This window comes from Momordica charantia (assembly GCF_013281855.1).
Source record: "Momordica charantia cultivar OHB3-1 chromosome 6 unlocalized genomic scaffold, Mcharantia_2.0 BLBB01000006.1, whole genome shotgun sequence".
NCBI classification, from domain to species: domain Eukaryota; kingdom Viridiplantae; phylum Streptophyta; class Magnoliopsida; order Cucurbitales; family Cucurbitaceae; genus Momordica; species Momordica charantia.
Genome location: NW_028275164.1, coordinates 8173067 through 8201011, shown reverse-complemented (window position 1 = coordinate 8201011; position 27945 = coordinate 8173067). Strand labels below are relative to the sequence as shown.

General features: G+C 37.3%; 1 protein-coding gene and 1 non-coding gene across 2 annotated transcripts; both read right to left on the bottom strand.

Annotated features, from left to right (window-relative positions):
* Positions 1–1075: 1075 nt before the first annotated feature.
* TRNAN-GUU (transfer RNA asparagine (anticodon GUU)) lies at positions 1076–1147 on the bottom strand. Its single transcript has one exon. It is a non-coding gene; the product is annotated as a tRNA-Asn (tRNA).
* A 6655-nt stretch (positions 1148–7802) lies between these two features.
* LOC111021432 (beta-glucosidase 12) lies at positions 7803–16571 on the bottom strand. The gene is made up of 11 exons (XM_022298404.2): positions 16385–16571; positions 16248–16317; positions 14016–14074; positions 13730–13805; positions 12688–12765; positions 12165–12252; positions 11262–11517; positions 10224–10339; positions 9426–9775; positions 8336–8444; positions 7803–8244 (listed from the first exon to the last, which is right to left on the bottom strand). Exons 1-11 carry the CDS (start codon positions 16547–16549, stop codon positions 8076–8078), a joined length of 1536 nt encoding a protein of 511 aa, XP_022154096.1. The 5' UTR covers positions 16550–16571; the 3' UTR covers positions 7803–8075.
* Between the last annotated feature and the right edge of the window lie 11374 nt (positions 16572–27945).

Below are 27945 nucleotides of genomic sequence, written 5' to 3'. Positions count from 1 at the left end.
TTCACTTCCTGATACATGAACATTTCTCGTTCTCTAAACAAAACATCTCTACTATTTATACACCGTTTTTCCATGGGATGCCAGAGTGTAAAACCTTTTACCCCATCTGTGAACCCAACAAACATACACCTAACAGCCCTTGGGTTTAGTTTCCCCTGATTTACATGAATAAATCTCACACAACCAAACACCTTTAGGTTATCTAATTTTGGTGGGTGTTTGGTCCATCTTTCTTCAAGAGTTATAAAATCATTTGTTGTATGAGAACATCTATTAATTGTATAGACTGCATATGACCCAGCTTCTGCCCAAAACTTTCCAGGTAGGTTTGCATCAGATAAAAGGCATCTAATACGTTCTAAAATGGTTCTATTTAACCTTTCTGCCACTACATTCTGCTGAGGAGTATGCCTTACAGTTCTGTGATACATTATCCCACTTTCTTTGCATATATTTTTAAACTCCTCATTACAATATTCTAGCCCATTGTCTGTCCTTAAGTATCTGATGGACCTAGAAGTTTGATTTTCTACTAGTTTCTTCCATTCTTTAAAGTTTTCCACAGTTTTATCTTTGGTTTTAAGGAAGAAAATCCATGTTTTCCTAAAAAATCATCAACAAAGGTTAAGAAGTACCTTGAGCCACTGAGAGATGGTACTTGAGGGGGACCCCAAAGATCTGAGTGTATCTAGTCAATGATTGCTTTTATTACATGATTACTTTTCTGAAAGCTCTGTCTCTTTACTTTGCCCATCACACAATGTTCACAAAATTGTAGGCTTTTACTTACCCGACCCCTTTTGGTAGAACTCTTTGACTGGCTAATTCCTGTAATCCTTTTGCACTCACATGAGATAGTGGTTTATGCCATAGGTCTCCCTCTGACAGTTCTTCTCTTGCAGCTACATAGTGTTGGATTGGTATGACAACCCTAGAGGAGGTGAATAGGGTTTAATTAAACTTTATAAACTTTTTGGTAGTCAAACTGGAATAAAGCACGCTCTTTTTCGGGCACAAGAGCAACCCTTACAAAGGATATGGAAATTTGAGAATAAACTTACAAACTCTCTCAAATCTCCCCAAGTAGGATTCGAACCTACGACCAGTCGGTTAACAGCCGACCGCTCTACCACTGAGCTACTGAGGAACAACGGGAAATTAGGTCTCATAGAATTCAATTCCCGTTCTCAACCCATGACCAATATGAGCTCGAGGTTTCGTTCGTAACTCCCGGAACTTCTTCGTAGTGGCTCCGTTCCATGCCTCATTTCATAGAGAACCTCAAAGTGGCTCTATTTCATTATATTCCATCCATATCCCAATTTCATTCATTTAATATCCCTGTGGTGTCATTGAGATAAGAGATGTCGTTTCTAGTCTATCTGTTTCTAGTGGGTATACAAATATTTGCTCACAAATTTGTAAGAAAAAATTCTTACAAATAAAAGCCCTCAAATTGGTTAAAAGAAATAAAATTGGAAGCTCAAAATTTCTCAAATAAAAAATCTCCCTCAAGAATATAGAACAAAAATTGAAGCTTTGAAGAGAGATTAACAATGTAGAAATTGGAGAGAAAATTGGGAGAGAATGAGTTGTATAAAATGTTGAAGAAAGTGGGGTTTAAATAGGTGAGGAAAAGTTGAAAATAAATTTGAAATCGAAATTGAATTTGAGCCATTAGATCTTTAATGATTGAAAATTAAAGATTGAGATTTAATTGAATAAAATAATAATTGATTTTGAAAATATAATATAATAAAATAATAATTTTTTTTTCTGTCTAACGACTCCAACGCCATTTCTTTTTCTTTCTTTCTTTCTTTTTTTTTCTTTTCCTGTCAGCTCCTGCTGTTTTTTTTTTTCAAACGGCTCTTTCTCTATCTCTTTCTTTTTTTTTATTTCATTTCATTTCTTTTTCCTCGTTTCTTTTTCTTTTCCATTTCTTTTATAAACTAGAACAAATTTCAATAAATACATCTCGCCACGTGTCGCTATTTCATCGGTCCACTTAATTGATTTAGCCGCCACGTCATCCTCTCGATATTTTTCCTTTCAATTTGTTTTTGTCATAATTTCTTCGTTTGAGCTCTGATTTAGACGATTCAAAATTCGTTGGAATCGTCGTATCAAACTCTACACTGTGGACACTTTAAAACACTAAAATTATCAATAAACAAAATATGTATTATCAGTATATCATATAATATTATTGAAGCTCATAATAAATTTATGTTTTATAACAATAATTCTTACACACCAAAAATAATTAATACTAAGTGTGTTTGTTATCATCAAAATACTTAATTAATTAAATTAATTAACCGAGATTAAGGGCCAAAAAGCCAACACATAGGCTGTCCCTGATGATTCAATATCTTTAACAACATAAAGATCGTTTACCTTTTCAGCAACTAAAACTGTTTTAAAGTCCATTCGAACTTCAATTGATCCATCTTGCCCATTGTATGTGCAGCCTATAGAATCAAGCATTCCTAAGGAAATTAAGTTCCTTTTAGGGCTGGCTACATGCCTTACATTCTGTAGGAATTTAATTGAGCCATCCTTCATTCTTAGGGACACATTGTCGATTCTTACAACATTGCAAATTTTGTTATTTCCCATGAAAACTGAGCCTCCATCCCACTCTCTATAGGTCTGGAAACAAGTCTTTAAGGGTGTCATATGGTATGAACACCCAGAGTCAAGGACCCATTCTTGATTATTTTGATTATATTCTAACTTCGCTTAGTGGTCAGTTGCAGCGAGTACATCAGAATAGGTGAAGGCATTTTCTCCTACATATGCTTCTGCATGCTTATTCTTCCTAAATTTGCCATTCTTCTTCTCAGAAAGAAACAATCTCGTTTGAGATGTCCTTCTCTGTGCAGTTTTGACTTCCCTTTGTCATCTGTCTATACTTAGTATCTTTCCAGTTTCCTTTAATTTTACCTTTTGCATAATGTCCTTCAGCATTTGTGTTATCGCGTTTCACAACCTGTAGCTCTAATTCTTTCATTTTAACAGCTGAGATTATAGCCTCTGTTGAGATGGACACTCTACCATATTTCAATGCTGCTTTCACTTCCTTATAAGCCTCAGGAAGTGAGTTCAAAAGGATGAGAGCTTCGTTGTCATCGCCAATCTTTTCCTCTAAGCTTTTGAATTCTGATGATAGTTTCTTGAAGTCGTCAAGATTCTCACTTAGGGTCTTTGAGTTGTCCATCTTGTAAGTGAAATATTTCTCTCTGATGTATACCTTGTTTGGTAGTTCTCTAGAGAGAAAAATTTCTTCCAACTTCGTCCATATCTTGTATGCAGTTTCAGCCTCCATTACTTTCCTTAGAACATTATCACTGAGGTTGAGATGATTATCCCGTATACAATTTCTTCCATTTTTTCCCTTTCTTTTGCAATCATTGTCTCTGGTAACTTTGCTGGATCTAAAATGGCCTTGGATGCTTTCTGTTGTCCCAGAAGTGATTTAATCACCTTCCATAACTCAAAATCACCTTTGCCATAGAACTTGTCAATATCGATTCTTGCGACTGCCATTGATTCTTGATTTCGGTTTTAAGAGCTGCTATTCTTTCAACCAACGCTCTGATACCAATTTTGTTAGGGATCGAAGAACTCACGCACCTCTCTTTACTGAAGCAACCGAACACAAAGAGGAAAATAGAGAAGAAGAAGAAGAACACAAGAGAATTAAGTGGTTCGGTCAAGATGACCTACACCTACTGTCAGGGCAGTTTCTCTCTTTACTTATTTTGTAAGAAACAAGATTTTTACATAGTACAATCACTCACTCACCTTTAATTACAGAGAAGACTTTATAGGTTGTGTACCAGCCCTAACAACCTTAACCGAAAAAGTGAGAAGTTTACTAGCTTTGAGTAGGATTTACCTTATGGTAATTTACAGTATTTATGTGGGAAAATTAAAACCAGAAGGTCAAATAAGGAGATAATTAAGGGAATTTTAGGTGAGTTGCTAAATTTTGGCACCCATTTTAAAAAATGTCCATTTTTTTTCCATTCCATGTTTTTTTGGAAGTTACTTATATTTAAACACATGTTTTGAATTTTAAATTGTGTTTCATACCTTCAAGGAATTTTAAGTTAATTATTTTAATTTTTTTGTTTTGAATTTCAGTTAATTTAAACGATTTGCTATTGTTCTACGGTCTCTCATCTCATCATTCTGCTATTGTTCTATATCTTCTTCTTCTAAGCTCCCTCTTCTTTCTTTGCAACAATGGATTGTGTATTAATCACAATTTTATATGGTGGTACATGGGATGACAAAAATGTGTTCAACAATTTCAACATGTCTCCGATGTTAGTCCGAAAGAAGCATTGTCCCACCTTATTGAAGGCATTAGGAAGAAAATTCATTTAACAGACGGGGAAAAAGTTGCATCCATATCATTGATCAATAATAATAGTCATAAGTCTCTTATTATTAGACTAGCTGAAGATAGAGATGTCATGTGGTTTTTAACTATGTTGTCAAATGAGTTGAGGAGAGAGTACTGATTGTCGTTGATACTATGGATACACATATCAACTCCATAGGTGGGAGTAGGACACCATTCCAAATGAATGTAAATATCAACATTTAGCATAGTTATGAGAGTGCAGTCTACACTAGATAACATTGTTGTAGATACTCTCATTGACACCATGAATGGAAGTAGGAAATCAGTACACACCACATCTCACCATAAACGCAAGGAACTCATTCCGTCATTCGTATCAAAGTTGATTGAGAAAAGTCAGGTAATGTATATATATTTACTGATACTGTAGTTTTACTGGTGCATATTTACCAAATATTATCATGTAGGAACGTATGTGTAATTTTCTGAACTTGAGCATCAGCGTACATTTTTTTTTTTTATTGATTCTTCAATTTGGTTGTATATGCGTATATTTACTAATAATTATCATGCAGTATACAACCCATGAGTTTGACGTTAGAGGTAAATTCAAATACTTTTTTTATGAGTTTAGATGGGATGATGTGGGGGCGCGTGAAGTAAAGATGGGAGAAGATGAAGATACTCCTAAACCCTAACATTTTTAATTAAGTCAAAGGTAAGACTTAAATTGTCCAATTTACCTAGTAATAATCATATTTACCATCTTATTTCAAAATTTAAGATTTTAAAGGGATAAATGTCAAAATCTACCTCAACACATTTATAACAATTTTTTTCTTAATTGTACTTTCAAATTCTTATTATCAATTTTAAATTACTTTTAAGTTAATTATTTTAATTTGATTCAAGTTGATTCCCTAACATTGAGGCGGGTTGTTTTTGCTATTTCTTAAAAATCATATATCCCTAAAATTATGCATGTATACCTAATTGGTTACAAGAATATATTTGTTTAAAATGCGTTATTAATTTTGGTCATTCCTGCAGTTGCCCAGAGAATTAATTGACTTTAATTTTCTTGATGTTAGTGTAATTGACTGACTTTGGTGCATCTCCCATTATGCTCCTAAGTTGTTCGTTGGCTGAGATGCATGACAGTGATTGTTGGCTAATGTGGCAATGGCTGCTGTTGAGTTGTCATTGACAGTGATGGATTAAGAGCAAAAAATTTCTCACAACCAACAAGTTTAGAACAGAAATCAAATAAAGAACATGGAAGAGTAAAGTTTGATAAATGTTACATCAATGGCCTAGAAAAATGTATTTAGTTCATGCTACAACTAAGAGCAACGATCAACATCTCAATGTTCATAAGAAATAGAGAAACGATGGGAAAAAGATAGGAAGAAGTAAATCACAAACATTCTTGTGGATCTTCAATCTTCGTGTCATCCACTTTTTAGTTGGAATCTCAAAACTTTTTTTTTTCGATATCCCCTGTTTTTTAGTCTCAAAAAGTCTTAGTCTCACCGTCGAGGTTGAAATTAAACTTACAAATGCAAAATCTGTTCACAGCACCTAAGTGTCCAAACGCATGCATGGAGAAAACTCCGCTTCAACTTCGTAGTGCCTAGGCCCCCGACATTCTGCCTTTGTGCCCATTTTTTAGCGCCTTGGCTCACTTTGCTTCTTTATTTGCTATTTTTCTCCTCTTTATTTCAACTAAAGAAAGAAATTCTAAAATCAATTAAATAAATTATCAAAGAAAATGTCCATAGAAACTATCAAATAACTAAAAAATTCTTTAAATTACTAGTCTGAAAATTCACTTTAACATGACTTCCACCATGTTTAATTAAATTGATTAAGATTAATATTGAGTGAATAAATATTAAGGTGGCTAACTAATTACAACAACCAAGTTTATTTATAAAAAATCTAAAGACTAAAACTAATTTTTTAAAAGATATATATATATATATATATATATATATATATATATATATATGTGCTCGAGTTGGCCCGTATAATCTCAATAGAATTTAGTTCAAGGATATGATTAAGTGGTAATGATTAGCCAAAGCGAGCATAGCTCAGTGTTAATTGACATATACCTCAAAATAAGAGGTTGTGAGTTTGAATCCCCCCTCTAAGCTTAACCGGTTGGATAACATTTTGTTTTGTTTTGCTCTCTTTAATCTTCCCATTTTTGTCCCATTTAATTTTTTTTAAATGAAGAAAATAGAATTGCATTCGATAACTATTTTTTGGTTTTTTTTATTGAAAATAGAAATAGAAAACGTATTTTGTAACCATTTCTTGTTTCTTGTTCTCTAAAATTTTAAATTAAAAAAGTAAAATTTTCATTATGAAAATTAATTTTTTAATTAAAATATTCAAAATTTTATGTCATATTTGTTCTTAATATTTATTATATGCATTTTATAAGTCAAATATGATAAAATAGTGATTTTATTTATGTTTTGAGAAAAACTAGAAACGGGAACAGAATCAAGAAATTTGGAGTTCGTTTAGTGACGTTCTTGTTTTGTGTTTCCCGTTTATCATTTGTGTTTCATCTTTCTAATTTTTTTTATAACTAGGAATAAGAATACGTTTGGTAACCATTTTTATTTCTTATTTCTTGAAAAAAAGAGATGGAAACAAAAATATTTTTGTTAACTATTTCTCGTTTCTTGTTTTTCTTTTTTAGTACAACAACTTGTGAGAGTGAAGATTCGAACCCCCTATTCACGAAAGATATATGGCTTCACTCATATTTACTTATTTTTATTTTTAGTTAAAATAAAATTTAGTAAAATATATTTTTTGCTTAAGAAAATATTAAAAAAAAAAACAAACAAACAAATTAGCATTTGTTTATTATGAGAGTTGAACTTGGACCAGGTAGGTAGACATAAAACTATAGTTCAATGCATGCCCTAGAGGCCCTTTGACAGAGAAATTAAAAAATAAACGAAAATGAGATAAACGAAACTATTTCTTATAGTTTCCAAAACTAAACTTGACTCTATTTTTTGGAAACGTTTGTCAAAATTTAGGAACAAGAAATATAATAGGTTATTAAGCATATCTGTTTCAAATAAAAAAAAAACACAGGAATAAAAAATAGAAAACAAGCATATCTTTCATATATATAGCTCTTAAAAAAACCTATTTTAGTATTTATTTTTCTATGAATAAATTTAATTCTTGTTATTATTTAGTCATCTAATATCTATTCACTCAATATTTACCTTAGCCAATTTAATTAAACATGATCAAAGCCACATTATCTATCTAGCTATTAAACAAATTATGATCCTAGATACAGCTTAGAACCAACAAAATTATTATGATAGTTATGATAGTACTACGCAGATTTTTTTCAATGTTTTGTTATCAATGATTTAAAAATGAGTTTTGACAAAAATTAAAACATGTATTTAATATCTTGACACTTCATCAAATGAATAAATTCAAAACAAATAGTGTAGCGTTCAGAACATTACTGGAGAAATACAAAATACAAATTATTGAAAAGGTGAGATTCCGCACTATTTTATTCCATTGAAAGAGCTCCGACTTAATTGGACATCACTCTCTGCCATAACTTCTGGTCGAGTATATGCATCAATTATGCATAATAGTTCACTGATCGAGCACTCTTGCGTCGAAGATAAACGGAGCTAAGCTAGTGTTTGAGGAATCTCTTGAACCAATAAGTTGAGCTTTTTGGGTATCTTTTCGTTCCATCTTTGTAATCAACAAAGTTGATGCCAAACCGAACTGTATAACCACTCGACCATTCAAAGTTGTCCAACAAGGACCAGGCAAAATACCCTTTCACTTTCACACCATCCCTTCAAAAATTTCCAAACATATATATGCAAGTAATTAATATAGAGAAAGTAGAGAGAGAAGAGAAGAGAGAGTTGTGTTGAAAATACTCACTCAATTGCTTTACGTAGGAAATAGAGATGAGCTTGATAGTAATGGATCCTGAAATTGTCCACAAGTGCTTCCTTTAGGGGGAGAGTGGCATTGTTAACCTCATCAACTCCTACAATAAACCCAAGTATGTGTAAGAATGGTTATGGACACTGTTGAAAGAATGTGATAGAACAAGGGCGAGCGGCGATTATCCGTTGATAAGTTTTGTTAAAGATATCAATGTGCTTAGAGAACAAGAGTATTCGATTTGGATAACTACAAATATTATGATGTGTTCGACAAATGAATAACTATTTAAAAAGAACACTTAGATGATCCATGATTCGAGGAAGAAGATTGTTGGAATGCATCATGCAAACCTAATTTTAACTGTTAGAGAAGGCGAAAGTAGGAGTATAATAAGCTTTGTTATACTGTTATAAAGATATAGAAGTAGGAGTGTAAAGAGGTATATGTCAAATTGACCCGACTGATCGAACAAATGTCGATCAGTCGGTTTTAGTGACCGATCGGTCGATGGTCAGCCAGCAAAACCCCCCTATAACTGACCGAACCAACGGATATATACATCTTTTCAAAAAAAAATTATTTGTATATATATAAAAGGGATTTTTTAGAGTTTACCGCCTCCCTCCCATTTCATTTTTTTTACTCTCTCAGACTCCTCTAGTCTCTCACCCTCTCCGGCTGTCCATGTCCCTCGCGGCTGCCACCCAATCGCCTCGCCTCACGCAGTGACTGTCGTCGACCCCCACCCAACCTGGCATCGTGCCGTCGACCCCCACACCTACCTACTCCCTTTCCCTCACTCACCCATCACCCCACATCGCGTCGCCGCCCCGTTTCAGCCACTACCCGTCATCACTTGTAAAACACCAAAGTTAAAAAGGGAAAAAAAGAAGAAGATCGGTTTGTGATCAATAATCGACTGACCGAACTGACAATAGATCGGTCAGTCGGAGTTTTGTCTAGTCGGTCGGTCGACGGTAGTTTTCGACCAGAAATTAATCGACCCGACCTACCGATGCAAACCCCGATAGAGAAGGTCTTTATTAACACACATTAATAGCAAAGCTTATAGTTAACCTACCGTTCTCAGTGATATAGATGAGGGGATTATTGTACTTGGCTTTTGTATACAGCAGCACGTCTCGAATGCCTCTAGGATAAACTGCGAGCCATGGGGAAGCTGCCTTGGGACCGATGGCTATGCCATTGCGCTCGGTCAAGAGCTTGGCTCGAGCGTCGGTGAAGTAGGTGGTGCGGTTGGCGTTGGGAGGCGTGTAGGCTGCATAATTGGCTGTGTAGTAATTGAATCCAAGAAAGTCATACGACCCTTTAACCAACTTAGATTGCTCTTGCGTGAACTTTGGTAGTCTCTTCCCAACAAGAGACTTCATGCTCTCTGGATAATCTCCAAACGTCACTGGATCCATGAACCTGCATTTTGGGAACAATAAAGTTCAATGTATTTTGGAACAATAATTTCAAAGTGGTTTTAAAATTGAATGTTGAAAATACGACCAAAGTTGAATATCATTAGTCAGGAAGAAAGAAAATTCATGATATATAAGTAGTAGACAATATCTTCGATTTCGTTTGTACGAAATTTTATTGATGAAATCAATAATAAAATCATTAAATTTTTTAAAACATCAGGAAGGGATTAAGATAAGGAACTAAATGTAAATTCAAACTTGAAAGGTAAGTTGAAATGTAAAACACAAGGAACTAAATTGAAAGTTTTAAATAATATTGATTAAATTGAAAAAACAGAAAAATATTAGGGATTAAGATATATATTTAACCTAAAGAAATTTTTTTTTTTTGGATAAATTATTTAGCCTAAAATTTAAACTAGAATGAAAAAAAAAAGGCTAAAACTTACCAACCAAACATGAAATCAAGAGCTCTCTGTGCAGCATTGCGATGTTTTCTCCCATTGGAAACTGGAACAAACCAGTGCGATACTAGGGTTATTCCTATCAAACCCTTTTGAGATTTCTGCAAATAAATTTGAAGCTCATTTCAATTATTTCAGATTATCATATTAATGCCAAACCAAATTTTGTAATAAATATCAAATTTCCGTTATTACTTTCACTAAAAATGAAGTCCTTACTAATGATTGAATTTCAATCTTGGCTTATGATTAACTGTAATTTTAATTTAATATAATATCCTTATGCTTTCAAAACTTTTATTGTGATTCCTATATTGAATGATGTTTACATATCATGCAATAGAAATCTAATTACTCAGGGTCCGTGGGTAACATTCCCGTTTTTTGTTTCTCGTTTTCAATTTTCTTAATAAATCTAAGTATTTTTTTTTTTTTGTTTCTCCTTTTTTTGAGAACATTCTCATAATTGTGTAGAAATTTTAGAAACAACCAAAACTAATTTCTCCTTTCTTATTCTCATTTCCAATTTGTTCCAAAACATAAATAAAAAGAATTGTTTATCATACTTGAATTCTTAGAGATTGGAACCATGCAATACATTTTTCTTCATTAAAAATAAAGAAACATAAACGAAAAATAAGAACGTTACCAAACAAGACTTTCAATAAGCTATTTTGTGGCAAAACATAAAAAGAATATATGTCCCACAAACATCGTCATTGTGCGTCGACTCTAGCCCTTTTTACTTCTCAACTAAAATAATATCTTCAACCTAACCCAGATTCGGATTTTGTCGACGAATGTGATTTATCAAACTCTTATATTAGTACTAAAACATAAAATGTCACATTAATGAAACTCAGGTACACCATGTCGAGAAATAACTCATCATGTTTTTGCTCACTAATAGTAGGGACATCTAGAAAAATTTAACTTAACCAGGTGGGAACTCATAAATGTGAATAATTTAAAGTGTTTTTGACTCTTAAAAGTAAATAGAAAAAGATGGGTACAAGATTAGACCTGATATTTGTCTCGATAAAGTTTGACTGCAGTCGCATGAGCAAGAATTTGGTAGTGAGAAGCAAGATATGGCTCAGTTGCAGCGTTTCCACCGCTACAGTTGAGGTGCATCCATGAGGAGCATCTATTTGGAGCAAATGAACCTTGTGCGTAACCACCCATACTATAACTCCATGGTTCATTCAATGTGATCCAATGCTTCACTCGGTCTCCAAACTCTTTAAAACAAACTTCCGCATAGTCTTGAAAATCATTCCTTTACATTCAACACACAATTATTGGTATTAGTATTCTTATGGTTTTTCTACTTTGCTTTATACATAGGTTACTCCACTAAAATAGGTTTAAAAAAAAAATCTATGGACAAGCGGGACAATAAGATATATGAAAGTAATTATCAAACATTTTAAAAGAACTAAGATATATGAAAGTAATTATCAAACATTTTAAAAGAACTTGTTTCTAAAGATAATATTCCCATGAAGCCATGAACATATATAACTCAGTCGTAATTGACATGTGCTTTTCTTGAGATCGGAGATTCGATTTTCTATATCCTCAAAGTAATTGGTATTTGATGATAAACTATTTTGTCTTTGATTTTTTTGTTTTTTAAAACTAAGTCTGTAAACACACTATTTAATCCATTTATTTATTTATTTATTTTGTTTTCTATACTTTTTTGAAATCTAAGTTACATTTTAAAAACTAAAAAAAAATACTTTTCAAAAACTTATTTTTATTTTTCAAATTTAGCTCAGAATTATTCAATGTGTTTTTAAGAAAGGGTAAAAGTAAACGAAAAAATTTGTCAACGAATCAACATAATTTTTAAAACTAAAAATATAATTATCTAATGAAACCTTAAGTAAATAAAATATTATGGCCACTTTGATCACTTACACAATATGAGGGCTCAAGAAACCACCATATTCATCTTCTAAGGCTTGTGGAAGATCCCAATGGAAGAGTGTAACAAAAGGCTTTATTCCTACACTTCAATAAAAATAAATAAATTAAATCAACAAAATTTAGAGTCTAAACATACTTTATTGACCAAACCAAATCAAAGATTTGTTGGAGAAAACAATTTGTAAAAGCCTTCTTCTAAACATCTAATTGGTTGCCTATTTGCTTAGTAAAAATTTTGTTTTAACAAATTTTGTATTTCCTTCTTGTTTTATGCTCATCATTTCGTTACTTTTTTTTTTTCTAAAGCTACTCGATCATAATTTTTAAAATAATTTCACAAAACAAAAACAATAAACACCTGCTAGTAATAATAAACATAAACAGATCGACATAATTCAATTGATTAAAATATATATCTTTAACTAAAAAGTTGGAAGTTTGAATCTCCACTTTATATGTTGTTGAACTTAAAAAAAAATAATAAATGAAAATGAGTTTTATATAATGTAATGACCTTTAGCCAATAACTCATCGATAAGGCTATTGTAGTATTGAATTCCTTTCATGTTCACTCCCCCAGTGAGCTTTCCTTCTGTCAAAATAAAAGAATTTGTGAAGTTGAGAATTTGATTAAAATTAATAATGAAAAATGGACCATAGTACATACTTTTCTTGATGTGTACCAAATTATTATTCAACTTGAAGGCTTTAAGTTATTAGGGGAAAAAAATAAGTTTAAAACAATAGGAAATTGAGAGAAAATAAAATTGCAAAGGTTAAAAACTCATATCACCTTCTAATACCATTTTTAATCACTCATAGGCACACAAGGTTAAGTTAGTTATTAAATTAATAAGAAAATAATAATAATATTATCTACCGTAAAAGGACATAATCAGTTTAGTTATTCGTTTTATCATATCAAACATGTCAGTATTAGTACGGATAGTACATAAATGTAACTCGTTGTCCTTACTCCTACTCGAACTATTTGGGATTTAAACACGAAAGAAATCATTTGCTTGCCCACGGAATCAATAGAAATTTGTAAGGTTGACATATTTTCGGGAATCTCTAGATCTACACTTATTTAACAACTCTCTACACTAAAGCATTTCACAATAAGTTGGTAATTAAGTTCAAGATAATGTCGATCAAGAAATTAAAATCTAACCTGTGAACCTAAGATATTGCTAACTTGAATGCATAAATCTCCATTATTAATCTCTATTCTCTAATTTTATTGGTTCAATCGGTTGGTTGGAGGTACATGTGAATTACCGTTGAGCTATGCTTGTTTTGGCAGTAAAAAAATACTTTCGTTGTCGAATAAAGATTTATTTAATATCCTATCCATATTAAATTGATCTAAATTTAATACTTTATTTTCTCAATACTATTTTTTCTCTAATAAATAAGAGAAACGACAACGCTTCATCAAAATAAACCTAAAAAAAGGTTACCTATCAATTAAATTTATGGACTCTTTTTCCCTTCAAAAATTGGATTTTATTTCATTCTATACTATCATTAATTAAACTAAAAAGGAAACTTACTTGGCAGGATTCTGGACCAAGAAATTGAAAATCTATAAGCATCTAAATTCATGTTCTTCATAATCCCAACATCTTCCTGTTTCATCACAATATTAAAACGTCAAAATTTTGGATTAATTATACATATTAATTGTTAATGGAAAAATGGTATTTTATAAAACACCAACTCATACTAAAATTATGATATAAAATCAAATTGCCGAAATAAATAAATAAATCATTTGAAAGGAAATAAATCATTTAATTAAATAATTGATTTTATTGTGTGATATAACATGTTCTTTACCTTGTAGTGATGGTAAGCATCATTAGCTACATCTCCATTGCTCCCATCAATTATTTTGCCTGCCATTCATCCCAAATATATATTATTATATTATTTATCACTAGAGAGATTAAATAATTTAGAGAGATTAACTAATAATTCTTTTTGTATTATAATAATTCAATTTAATTTTTAAAGATAAGTTTGTTTACTATATATATATTTGAGTTGATATAGATTTTATGTTTGGAAGATTACAAAAGAAAATAAATGGTATTGGTAATTAATTAAATTCAATTTTTAATATAAAAGAAAACTAAACGGCAATTATCCTTTTAACAATTATCTTTTATATTGTAACATATTTTTAAGGAACATTTCAAAAATTTAGCCAAGTTTTTAAGGATCTGGTAAATGAAAGTTATTAATAAATAATTTTAATCTTTAAAATTAGGATTATTATAAATAAGAATAAAGTTGGTGTGGTTCAAATCTTTAAACTTTTAAATTCTTTATTTCATTCTCTAACTTTATACCTAAAAAAAAGTTTTTAGTTCTAATTATTGATTTCTTATTAATTAATTATTGTAAACTTGGATCTATTTCCAAACACTCAATATCTAACTCACTACATTTTGTTTTAAATATTTGTCAACGTACGTAAAATAGATTTTTGTTAAATAATTAGACCATTGACAAGGAATAAGTTAAATTTAATATAAATTGAACAACTAAAAGAAATTAAGAATCAAAATAAAATAAATATAAAATTTAAACAATCCATAATCGAATATACAACTAAAATTATATTAATATCAGCCTTAAATCAAATATAAATTAAAATTATGTTTGGATGGTTATTGGTTAATGTATTTCTACTTTTTTTTCATAGGTAATAAATTCGAACCTTGACTCTATATTTCTAATTTAATATCTTTTAAAAAATAATTAAAAAATCAATTTGTGGGCCAGTGTGTTTTTCCACTGTTAAAAGGGTCAAAAACTTTACACTTCTTTTCTATATAAATAACGTTTATTTTTTTGTCTAATATTAATAAATAGACTGAATATTATATTATATTATTAAAATACCTTTTTTTTAACCCAATTAAATAGTATTTGTTAGACTTTGTCTGGTCTAATCGAGATCCTCAGAACAATTGTATAAAATATATTACAACTTTAGTTGACGCGCAAAAAATATATTATTAAACAAATATTTTTTCAAAATCAAAGTTCCTCTATTTTCATTTACCTATATTTTCCCTTTAATTTTTACATTGAAATTTTAGCTTAATTTTAAAAATGGAAAAATAGTTTTTTAGGGAAAAAAAAAGCAAGTGGATAACTTTGTCTTTCTTAAATATTTACAAACATGTAGTTTTATTTTTTTTTTAAAAGTAATTATAAAAATGGTATTATTAAAAAAGATAATTGCAATTATAAATTTCTAAATAAAAAAACATATCAATCCTTAGTTGATTATTATAATGATTTTTTTAACTACAACAGTTTGTTCTCACTTTGATAAAAAGAGAACAGGTCAATTACCACTAATTATGTTCATATTTGTGACTATAATAATGAAAGTTAATGCACCTTTTTTAATGATGATTAATGTATTTTTATCTTATAAGATAATTATTGGTTTACATAATTAATAATTGGCCTTGATGATATTGATTGAGTACTATCATAGTAATTGTTGACTTCTTTTTTAGTTCCTTTAAGAAAATAGCAATAATTGATTAAAAACAAAATACTGTAATATAGATTTTTCTTACTTTTATTATTTCTACCATTATTTCACATTTATTAGAATGGTCAATTATGCCTTAAAAGAAGATCAAAGGAAACTTCTCTTCTCATCAAAATTATTTCTATCTCTACATTTACAATAACTATTATCAAAATTATTTCTATCGCTATGTTTACCATAATTATTAGATATTCATAAATGAATTAAATTTACCGCTTAAACTTTTAGGTTAAGTGATGGTTTATTCTTCCTTAATATGGTATCGGAGTGAAAGTTCCTGTGTTCGAACCATGGTGATTTATTCATCCTTAAGAATATCTATATTGATATAGGTAAATCCACGAGCAACATCATATAAACATACACTTAAAGTAGATAATATCATGTATAGTATGTAGAACGAGAGAACACAAAAAGAACATAAACGACTAGATATGAGTAAAACCAAAAGCAAAGTCCATAATGGTAGAAGATCGAGAGAGAACATGCGAGACCTGAGAATTTGTGTGCGAAGGCATCCCAAATACTCGGCCCTCTCCCGTCTTCATTTGCAGCACCTTCATACTAAAAAACACAGACAATAAACAACCTTGAATTCCAATAAATGGCTCCAAATTATTAAAATCCTCACCTGGTAAGCCGATGAAGCTGTCCCAAAAACAAACCCTTGTGGAAAACTACTTCTGTTCAAAGACTCGACGCCATAGCTAGGGTTTCCACCAACACCAGCAACAACAAGAATATGAAGAAGAAGAAGAAGAAGAAGCTCTCTTAGAAGATTGCCCTCCATCGCCATAGATTTCTTATTTTGGTCCCAATAAAAAGCACTTTTATAATTGGATCATGAGAAAAGAAACTCCCAAAAAGCACACATACAATAATGAAAAACAATTATTGGTTGTAGTAAAAAAAACAATTATTGTAAATTTTCAAATATATGTGTCATGTCAAGAGAGGAAAAAAAAAAGGTTGAAAACACCAAAGAAGAAGAAAAATGTTGAAACTTCATGTAAAAGATTCTACCTTTTTTCAAGTATGGACAAAGACTCAAAACAGACACACCCACTAAGGATGTTTGAGATGGGAATCCTTAAATTTGTTGCCATAAATGGGATATAACTTGTTTAATTAGTATTTGGATGTTAATTTTGATCCAAAAAATCTCTATCCCAAAGTCTGAAAATTTAATTTACCTAAACTAAGGGTTCGAAATTAAAATTAAATAATCTAATTTAAATTCACTTAAATAGGTAAGAATTTCAAGATATGACTTAAAAGCTATATAAATGAATCTAATCTGGAACAAATGGACTTGTACATTTTATTTGTGAAGTTGTTCAGAAATTAAATGTAAATCAGTGGGTGATCTTGATCTTTTTGGCTTTATTAATAAGTGTGGTGTTGTTTAATCTATGTTATGATCTAATTAAAGTTAAAAAAAAGTACCCAATTATATTTTATTTTTGGTTTTTTTTAATGGTTCAATATATAGATCTAATAGTTTATTCACACAAAAGACAAAATCTCTCCGGAGTATTTTTTTTTTTTTTAATATTCGTGAGTGTTCGAGTCAATTTGCAGTACCTCGACTAATTTCACAGGAGAGCTGCTGACCTTACTACTACATTTTGTTCTCAAGAAAACATATAGAAATTAATTCCTAAGTGGGGCTATTATGGAGTTTGAATTCATTCTCGTTTGATTTACCAAAACTAATTTTTGTTAAAAGAATGACAAATGGAAAATGTGTATTGACAACAAAAATAAGTAATATTTTTATTGCTTATATTTTTAAGTTTTAATAGAAACATTTTAGTGTTGTTTTAACGTTACTGAATTGATTGTTTAACGTTTCTATTAATCGATTCTTTTTTGTAACGTTTTAATTAATTAATTCTGTTATTCCTTTTTAAACAAAGTCTTCTACTTGAAGGGACGCAAAGCTTTTGACGAGATTTTTTGAGCATGTTTTCCGATTTCATTCGATACTGACGATTATACGCCTGAGTTCAAAGTTGTATTAACCTTGGGGAGCAACCGACTTACATACGATCTAGCACCATGGTCGTATCGAAATTGCTTTCAAGACAGTGGCCTCGTCCACGACACAACGATCTTTTCATCTAAATTTCTCCTTCTATTTTCAATAATTTACTTGTCATTTTTTACTTTTTGAAACCATTTCAATCTACTAATGAATTTCTGTGTTTTGTAATATATTTTTAAAAATATCATTGACTAGTCAAGGACATCTATCCGACCAAATAGTCGCGAGTTCAAATCTCTTCTCCCACGTATTATACTAAAAATAATAATAAAAAAAAAACCTTGAACCTACCACCGGCCTCGATCTAGTCTCTAAGACGAATAGAAACTTCCCTTTTGGTTAAAAAGCGAAATTAAGATCACACATTCATAACTGTCATTTTCTAAATCCTAATTAGATTACTTAATTTTTAATATTAAATAAATTTTAAACATCGGTCTTAATGATTGGTGAAAATGCTTTTCAAAAGTAAAAACCTAAATAAATAGTTATGATTAATAAAGAAATTATAATTTTTAATAATATAAAACTAAAACAAAACGATTGTCCAACAAAACTTAAATTAATCATAATTAACTACACCATTGTAAAAATCAACATGTTTGTGATTTAATAACTTCAACTCCCTCCAATATTACTTTATATCATTTGAAGGCGGCCTTTTTTATACAATAATTGGAGGGAGGATTCGAAATCGTGACTTTAGACATATGTCAATTGTCGCTGAACTAAACTTATGTTGACTATTTCAAGGCGGCTTGATTTAAGGTATTAGAAAATTCGAATATTATTGAAGTTTCAAATTCGTTCGAGAAGACTGAATAAGAAGACTTTTTGTCCTTATTTGTTCAAAAAACCAGTTAAATATTGCAAATCCTTCATATCTATTACAGATCACAATTAGATCATGAAGAAATTTCAAGCTATTCCAACCCCATGAAGTAATAGTCGTACCAACTTGATAGAAACAACTGGCCCTAATTTTTTTGTTTTTTTCTCTTACAATATAAACGATTTTGTAATTTAAAAAAAAAAGAAAATAAAAGGTAATTTTGTCTCAATTCTCAACAACTTATGAGAAAAATACAAAAGAAAAAAGTAAAATAAACGTCTCTTTAGAAAAGTTGGGAAGAAAACGAGGAAGACAAACAAACGGATGGCCGACTTATCTGTTTCGTTCAAAGACAAAATCATGGGTTTTTCTGTCTTTTTGTAATTATATTTAATTTATAAGTCTAGACTCAAGAGTTTATTTAATAGTTTGAAATTTTAAAATTAAATTCATGTAATTCTAATTCTAAATTATGTTTCCATTTAGTGCTGAGGCTCTACATTGTTCCTTCTAAATATTAAATTAAGGTAGGAGATTAAATAATAAAGTTAAAATTATAGAGATTTTACCAAACAGAAATATAGCTCGTTAGATTTAGATACTTATATGAGGTCAAAATGTAATGAGTTCGAATTTCTACTCCAAATTATACAAATATAAAATAAACGCGTAACCATCCTACTAAAAAAATCACCCTCAACGTTTTTAATATTCATGAAGTTTCATTTCAAAACTAATTGGCAATGAGGAGTAGCTCATGTCTTTATAAACTATTGTAAGGTCTTTTTTCTTTTCAATGTGTGATCCTTAACATGTCCTCTCAAGATCGTCGCTCTTTTGGCTCATCGAGCTTGGTCGGATCCTATTTTTTGGACCGGATGCTCGTTTGAGCATTTTGGAAATGAAATTTATGTTTAAAATTTAATTTTTAATTTCCACGTCTTGAGGAAGGAAAAACAATCATTTCTATGTGTTTTTCAGTACAACGTTGTAGGATCAAGTTTGCTTGTATCCATGAAGTATGGATTGTTACTCTCCAACCATATATATTGCAAAGAAAAGCCCCAGCTACATATATTGATCGAAACACATCCCTACTTCTTTGTTTGATATTAACCTTTTTCAAAATTAAGCTAAATTTAAAAATTAAAAATAGTAGATTCAAAACATGTTTTTGTTTTTGAAATTTGGTTAAAAATTGGAATATGTCAACAAAGAAATTAAGAGTGAAATGGTTATCGGACCGTCCTAAATAAACCAAACTCTAAAATTATAAAAGTATGATAATTTATAGAGTGTGTTTGGGGAAAGGAATACCCTGGACACGTGGAGGACCCCTAGTGGTGCTTCAAGATGGCTCATGAGTCATGCCCAGCTCGGATAGCCGAGATGGCCGCCGCCAACGCCGACAAATGCTAAGTATGAGGGCCGAGGTGAACCTGGCCCAGGCCTGACCTACCGGGGAACTCGGTATGGGCCGAGATGAGCAACTGTCTGCGGCGTGATTATCGGGCGTAACCGTCGGTCCCGAGATTACCGGGCGTAACCGACGGTCCCGAGATTACCGAATGTAACCGTCGCTAGATTAGCGAGACCACCACCCATAAGTAGAGGACCTCACTCCCCGACCAGGTACGAGGATTTCTGGCTTCAAACTAAACTTGGAATCCGACCTATACTGACTTGATCGTCGGAGTGCTCACCTTTTTGTGCAGGTCCGCCCAAGTGTTCAGATCGGTCCGGAGGCCGAGTTCGAGCTACAATCAGGAACACACTGTTGTGCACATCTCTGCATAAACATTTGGCGCCGTCTGTGCGGACGACTGACAATCTAAGTCATCCCAATTCCTTTAAACCAACACGCGAGCGAACATGGTTCAACCAGCGGATTCGACCAATACGACAGATCGAAGGACTCTAGCTGCCAGCGATGCCCACCCTAGGGAGGTCGGAGCAGCGGCAGTAGAGGGGCAGGGTCACGACGGCCTAGCAACGGAACCCCTCCGCAGGTCGGCACGGATCACCGCGCCTGCCCTACCGCCTGCGCACCCGAGGACGTCCAAGGCCACCTGTGGCCGAGGTGGGACCTCTAAGAAGGGCGCCCGGGGTCCAGCCCCGGCTCCAACAAGCGAGAACTTTGATGCGCTCCAGAGAGAGATGGAGGCAATGCGCACACAAATGCGCTCCATGGAGGCAATGTATAACGAAATGGTGCTAGCTGCAGCCGCAGGGTCCCGATCTGAAAATCGAGTGACGCGCATGGACGTACGCGAGCAAGGGGGTTCCCACCTCGGCCCAGTCGAGGAAGAACGTCCCGAAGACAACGAGAGTGAGGGGTACACTCGCTAGAGGGGAGACCTCCGCGAGCATCTCAACAGAAAGAGAGGCTCGTCTCTCCGAAAATGGCAGTCACCATCCCGCTCCCACAGGAGCTCCAACCAGCAGGCTGAATCCTCTCACAATCCCGCAGGGATAATCACAAGGGAGGAGTTCGACCAGCTGAGGGGGGAGCTCGATGCTCAGGTGGAGGCCTTAAAGGCTAAATGTGAGCAGAAAGACGATTCACTGAACGACAGCGACTTAGGAGAATCGCCTTTCACCTCGGACGTTTTGGAAGCACCAATCCCTCCGAAGTTCAAAGCTCCTACCGTGAAGCCTTATGACGGGACGAAGGACCCCAAGGACTATGTTGAGGTCTTTGAAGGCCTCATGGACTTCCAAGCGGCATCAGACGCAATCAAATGCCGCGCCTTTCAGATCGCGCTTACTGGCAGCGCGCGATTGTGGTACCGGAGACTGCCAGCCAGGTCGATCTCGGCCTACTCTCAGTTGAGAAGGGAGTTTCTCGCCCAGTTCTCTTCTCGGCACTATGACAAAAGGACAGCGACCCATCTCGCCAACATCAGGCAGAAGGAGGGTGAGACGCTGCGAGAGTATGTTACCAGATTCCAGGAGGAGCAGTTGAAGGTTGCACACTGCTCCGATGACTCGGCCATGTGTTATTTCCTCACCGGTCTAGCCGACGAAGCCCTCACGGTGAAACTTGGAGAGGAGGCCCCGGCCACCTTCGCCGAGATGCTCCAGAAGGCGAAGAAAGTCATCGATGGACAGGAGCACCTCCGGACCAAAACCGGCCGACCTGAACGAAAGATCGGCCGGGGCAGAAGTGGAAAAGATGAAAGGGCAGATCCCAAGTCCAAGGACAAGGGATCCTTTTCCAGCGGCCGAGCTGAGTATCGAAGGGCGGAGAACGGACCTACCAGGAGCCGACCTTACGAGCGCTTCACCCCAACCACGATTCCAATTTCCGAGATCCTAACGAACATCGAGGATTCTGGAATGGAAAAATTACTCAAGCGTCCGGAGAAGCTTCGGGGAGCCCCGGAGAGGCACAGCAAGGACAAGTATTGCCGCTTCCATCGGGAGCACGGCCACAACACGTCGGACTGCTGGGAATTGAAGCGTCAAATTGAGGATCTAATTCAAGACGGCTACTTCAAGAAGTTTGTGGGAAAGCCCGGGACCAGCTCGACGGAGAAAAAGGAAGAGCGAAAGCGTTCAAGGACGCCACCCCGGCGCACCGACCGACCTGTGGTTATCAATACCATTTTTGGAGGGCCAAGCGGGGGCCAATCCGGACATAAAAGAAAGGAGTTAGCCCATGCAGCCAGGCGCGAGGTGTGCATCATCAGGGAGCAGGGGCCGACCTGCCCAATCACCTTCAACGGTGCAGACTTAGAGGAGATCCACCTGCCCCACAATGATGCCCTTGTGATTGCTCCCTTGATTGATCATGTGGTGGTCAGGAGAGTGCTGGTAGACGGGGGCGCATCCGCTAACATCCTATCCTTACCGACCTACCTCGCCTTGGGCTGGACGAGGTCGCAATTGAAGAGAAGCCCGACGCCGCTGGTTGGGTTCTCTGGAGAATCGGTCATCCCAGAGGGTTGCATCGACTTGCCGGTCACGCTGGGGCAGGACCAAACTCGGGTCACTCAGATGGCCGAGTTCGTGGTAGTTGACGGTAGATCGGCCTATAACGCCATCTTTGGGAGACCCATCATCCACTCATTTCGGGCCATTCCCTCAACACTTCATCAAATTTTGAAGTATTCCACCCCCAATGGCGTGGGCACGGTCCGAGGAGAACAGACCGCTTCGAGGGAATGCTATGCCGCCGTACTCAAAGGCTCATCGGTCTGCGCCCTCGAAACTCTCAGGGATGGGACGCTCGAGTTCGAGGCCAACCTGCCAAGGAAGAAGTTTGCCGCACCTACTGAGGAGCTCGAGCTTGTTCCTCTGCTTAGTCCCGAGAAGCAGGTAAGCATAGGAACCAAGCTGGGGGCCACTGACAGGGAGGAGCTAATCCACTTCCTCAGATCCAACTCGGACGTCTTTGCATGGTCCCATGAGGACATGCCTGGCATTGACCCGCGAATTATGACGCATCGCCTCAGCATAGATCCATCATTCCGACCTGTGAAACAAAAGAGAAGATCTATAAACAAGGAGAGGAGTGATGTAATTGTTGAGGAAGTTAACAAACTTTTGAAAGCTGAATACATAAGAGAAATTTCGTATCCCGAGTGGCTCTCCAATGTTGTATTAGTTAAAAAATCTAACGGCAAGTGGAGAATGTGCGTAGATTTTACGAACTTAAATAAGGCATGTCCGAAAGATTGTTTCCCACTGCCGAGGATTGATCAGCTCGTGGACGCCACAGCCGGACACGAACTGCTCACCTTCATGGACGCCTACTCTGGGTACAACCAAATCAAGATACATGTCCCAGATGAAGGTCATACCGCTTTCATAACAGATCAAGGTCTGTACTGCTACAAGGTCATGCCCTTCGGGTTAAAGAACGCAGGAGCGACCTACCAGAGGATGGTGAACAAAATGTTCGCCAAGCAGATCGGCCGGAATATGGAAGTGTATGTGGACGACATGCTTGTCAAGAGCAAGCAGTCTAAGTCGCATATCTCCGACCTGGCCGAAGCCTTCGGGGTTCTAAGGACATATCAAATGAAGCTCAACCCTGCTAAGTGTGCCTTTGGAGTCTCCTCGGGAAAATTCCTTGGCTTCATGGTCAATAACCGGGGAATCGAGGCCAACCCCGAAAAAATTAAAGCCGTGATTGAGATGGAGGCACCTAAAACGCTGAAGCAGCTTCAGTGCCTCAGTGGCAGGATTGCGGCCCTGAACCGGTTTGTTTCAAGGTCGACAGATAAGTGCCTCCCTTTCTTCAAGGTCTTACGAAAGAAAGGGTCGTTTGAATGGACAGCGGAGTGCGAGCAAGCGTTTCAGCAATTGAAGAGCTACCTCTGTTCGTCACCCTTGCTTGCCAAGCCCATGCCGGGGGACAAGCTCCAATTGTACCTAGCAGTGTCTGACAGTGCCGTCAGCTCGGCCCTAATCAGGCAAGAGGAAGCGCGGCAAAACCCGGTCTACTACACAAGCAAGGCTATGACCGAAGCCGAGACTAGATACCCTCAGATGGAGAAGTTGGCTCTCGCTTTGGTCACCTCGGCCCGACGACTTAAACCATACTTCCAAGCCCATACGGTGGTGGTGCTCACTAACGTGCCCCTTAAAAGTATCTTCCACAAGCCGGAAGCTTCCGGACGCCTAATCAAGTGGGCAATAGAGCTAAGTGAGTACGACATCCAGTTCGAACCCAGAACTGCGTTGAAAGGACAAGCAGCGGCAGATTTCATAGCCGAGCTCACACCACCTTCCGAGCTGAGCGAGTCCGACCTACCTTGGACAGTCTATGCCGACGGATCCTCTAATGAGAAGGGGTGCGGAGCCGGGGTCCTCTTGCTCGGACCAGGGGGTGAGCGATTTGAGTATGCTTTGCGATTCAGCTTCCGGACTTCTAACAACGAGGCTGAGTATGAAGCATTTATTGCCGGCCTGCGAATCGCTCGAGCATTGGGGGCCTCTTGTGTTAAGGTCTTCAGTGACTCCCAGCTGGTTGTGAGCCAGATCAAGGACGAATACCAAGCCAAGGACACCCGAATGGAGAAGTATTTGGGCAAGGTCAGATCATACCTCGCCCAGTTTCGAACTTACGAGGTAAGCCGGATTTCGCGAGCAGAAAATTCTAATGCTGACTCCTTGGCCAAGTTAGCATCGGCGTACGAGACCGACCTCGCCAGGTCGGTCTCCGTCAAGATCCTAGATAATCCCTCGATCTTAGAGCCATATCTGATGGAGATCGGCGCTCCAGAATTCTCATGGATGGACCCGATCACGGACTTCATTAGGGGCAGTTCACCGCAAGATCCCAAGGAGTGCAGAAAGTTGGCAAGGCGGGCAGCTCGGTTCGTGGTCCGAGATGGTGCATTGTACCGACGTGGCTTTTCACTGCCTCTATTGAAATGCCTAACCCCTGAAGAGGGCCTGTACGTCCTCAGAGAGATCCACGAAGGAGTATGCGGCAATCACTCAGGCGCCCGGTCGCTGTCAGCCAAAGTGATCCGGCAAGGATACTATTGGTCGACCCTCAGCCAGGACGCCAAGAAGTTCGTTAGAACTTGCGACAATTGTCAACGCTACGGGGCCATAATCCACCAACCTCCCGAGCTGCTCACCCCCATCTCGGCCCCATGGCCATTCGCGCAGTGGGGGGTAGACATCATTGGTCCTTTCCCTTTGAGCAAGGGCCAGACCAAGTTCGCTGTGGTTGCTGTGGATTACTTCACCAAGTGGGCCGAGGCCGAGGCGCTCTCCCACATAACGGAATCCAGGGTCACGTCCTTCGTATGGACGAATATCATATGTCGCTTTGGTATACCGCAGGCCATAGTGACAGACAATGGGAAGCAGTTTGACAACGCCAAGTTCAAAGACTTTTGCAGCAAACTTGGCATAAGTCATCTCAGCTCGTCCCCCGCACATCCGCAAGCAAATGGACAGGTGGAGGCGGTCAACAAAATCATCACGCGAGGCATCAAACTTAGACTGGACTCCAAGCAAGGCAGGTGGACCGAGGAGCTACCAGAAGTTCTGTGGTCGTACCGGACCACCCAACGAGAGTCGACGGGTGAGACCCCGTTCTCTCTGGCCTTCGGCTCCGAAGCTGTAGTCCCGGTTGAGATCGGCATGCCATCTGACAGAGTAGAGCATTATGAGCCTATGGCAAACGAGGCAGAGCTGCTCCTCAACCTCGACTTGTTGGAAGAAAGAAGAGCAATGGCCCAGCTACGCCTAGCGGAATATCAGGGCAGAATGGCCAGACATTACAATGCCCGCGTTCGACCTCGAGCCTTTCAGGTCGGACATCTGGTCTTAAGGAGGGTCCAAGCGCATGTGGGTGCCCTTGATCCGGCCTGGGAGGGCCCGTTTGAGATCAAGGGCATAGTCCGACCTGGGACGTACATATTGGCCGATCTGAAAGGAGATGTCCTCGCGCACCCGTGGAACGCGGAGCACCTGAAGCGTTATTATCCTTGAAATGACAAAAGAATTTTCAATGCATCTGTAAAGAATTATGATCAGAATAAATGTGATGATTTAATTTCATGCTTCCGAGTTCGACAAGAAATTAAATGGGGGCCACGGACTCCCACGCGATCGCATTCCAGCAGTTGGTTCAAATTCAATCCTTCGAAGCCTAAGGGAACGAGGTGCGATGCCAAAACCACTGACGGACTTGAAATTCAAACCTTCAAGACAAAGGGGCCGATGAGGAAAGTTCAAAATGATCAAGCCTCCGAACTTAGGGGTACGAGGAACGATATGAAGAATAGCTACGGACTTGGGATTTTAGCCTTTTTACCTTTTTAAGTTAAGGGTGAAATGTTAAAAATCCAGAGTTGGTGCAATGTATTGAACATTAAGAGATTCAAACTCAAGCTTTCAAATTATTTTAATTAAAGGCGCGACCTCGAAAGCAAGAGGTGCGAGGTGACATTAGCTGCAGTTCAAAGGAAAATCAAAGAAAAGAGGTTGCCGACAACAAAGCAGAAGCGAATGTGAGTCTCTTTATTGAATGAAGAGCAGAGCCAAGGCTTATAGACCTTGCAGCTCTGCCCCTGACACTTACAAAACCAAAGAGAAGGGAGGAAGAACAGCGAAAAGCCTCGTGAAGGGTGGTCGCCTAAGAGCCCGCTGGAGGAGCGCCCTCTTGAGTGGGGCCGACCTGGTCCTCTTCAAGATCGGAGTAGTCAGAGTCTAGATCTCTGACATACTGTTCCACCAACGCTTGGGGGCCAGGGGTGCCGCCAGGACCAGACGCCCACTTCTCGGCATACCTCCTTTTCAGACCGCTGAGATCGATCTGAAGGTCGGGCATGTCGGAAGCAATGCCCTTCATGAGGAACTTGAAGCCCGCGTCATAAAAATCTTTGGCAAATCCATCAAAGTCAGGATGTTGCCTAAACGCTTCCTCCAGTAGGACTCCATTGCTGAGGCGCTCCTTCGCCGTCTCCAGCTCGGCAGTCGCATACTCCAGCTCCTTATCCTTCGCTTCGAGCGCCTGAAGCATGTCGTCCTTCTCCTTCAGGAGCTGGAACTTCTCCCTCTCCAGGCCCCTGGTAATAGCGTGGGCAGCTCGGAGTTGGGCCTTGCGCCTGTCCTCTTCCTTCTTCAGAAACTCGGCCTGGGACTCCACCTCGGCCTTCAAAGTCTCCACCTCAGAGTGAGCCTTCAGCAGCTCATCCTTCATGGTGGAGGAAGCAGCCTCCAAGGCAGCAGAGAACTCCTCTTTCTCCCTCGCTGCCAGAACTTCCCTCCCATCCAGCTCGGCCTTTACAGCCAGAGCCAATTGAATGGAAGCAACGAACGCCTGAGAGATGGTACAAGGAAAAAGTTAGATCGGACTACCTGTTGGGCGAAATCAAGCAAAAATGGGGCACTAGTCTTACCTCGGCGGCGTAGTCGATGGTCCTCTGCAGAACGGACCCAGGGGCGCTCACAAATTTGGACGCCCTCCTTAGGCAGCGGTCCAAACTTGCAGCTGAGATGCGGGACACCTGGTCCCTCACCCCAGAACTTGACGGCTCAATTCTGAACCGTGCCGTCACGTCGGACGTCCCGCCCATCCTGGCCGCAGGATCGTCCACCCGATCTGCGAAACTTGCAGGCAAGACCCTGCAAGCTCCGACCTCCGAGGGGGAGATCGCCTTCTTTTTCTTCCTTCTTCGCTTCGAAGGGCTTCCTCCCTCGCCTCCTCGCCCAAAGGCGGGGCGTCCACCGCCTCGGTCTGGGCGTCCACCGCCTCGGTCTGATCCCTGGGGCGCTTCTCCCTCGAGGGACCCCCAAAAGACTCCAGCTCGATCACCGGGGCTGGATCTTCCGAGGCAACTCT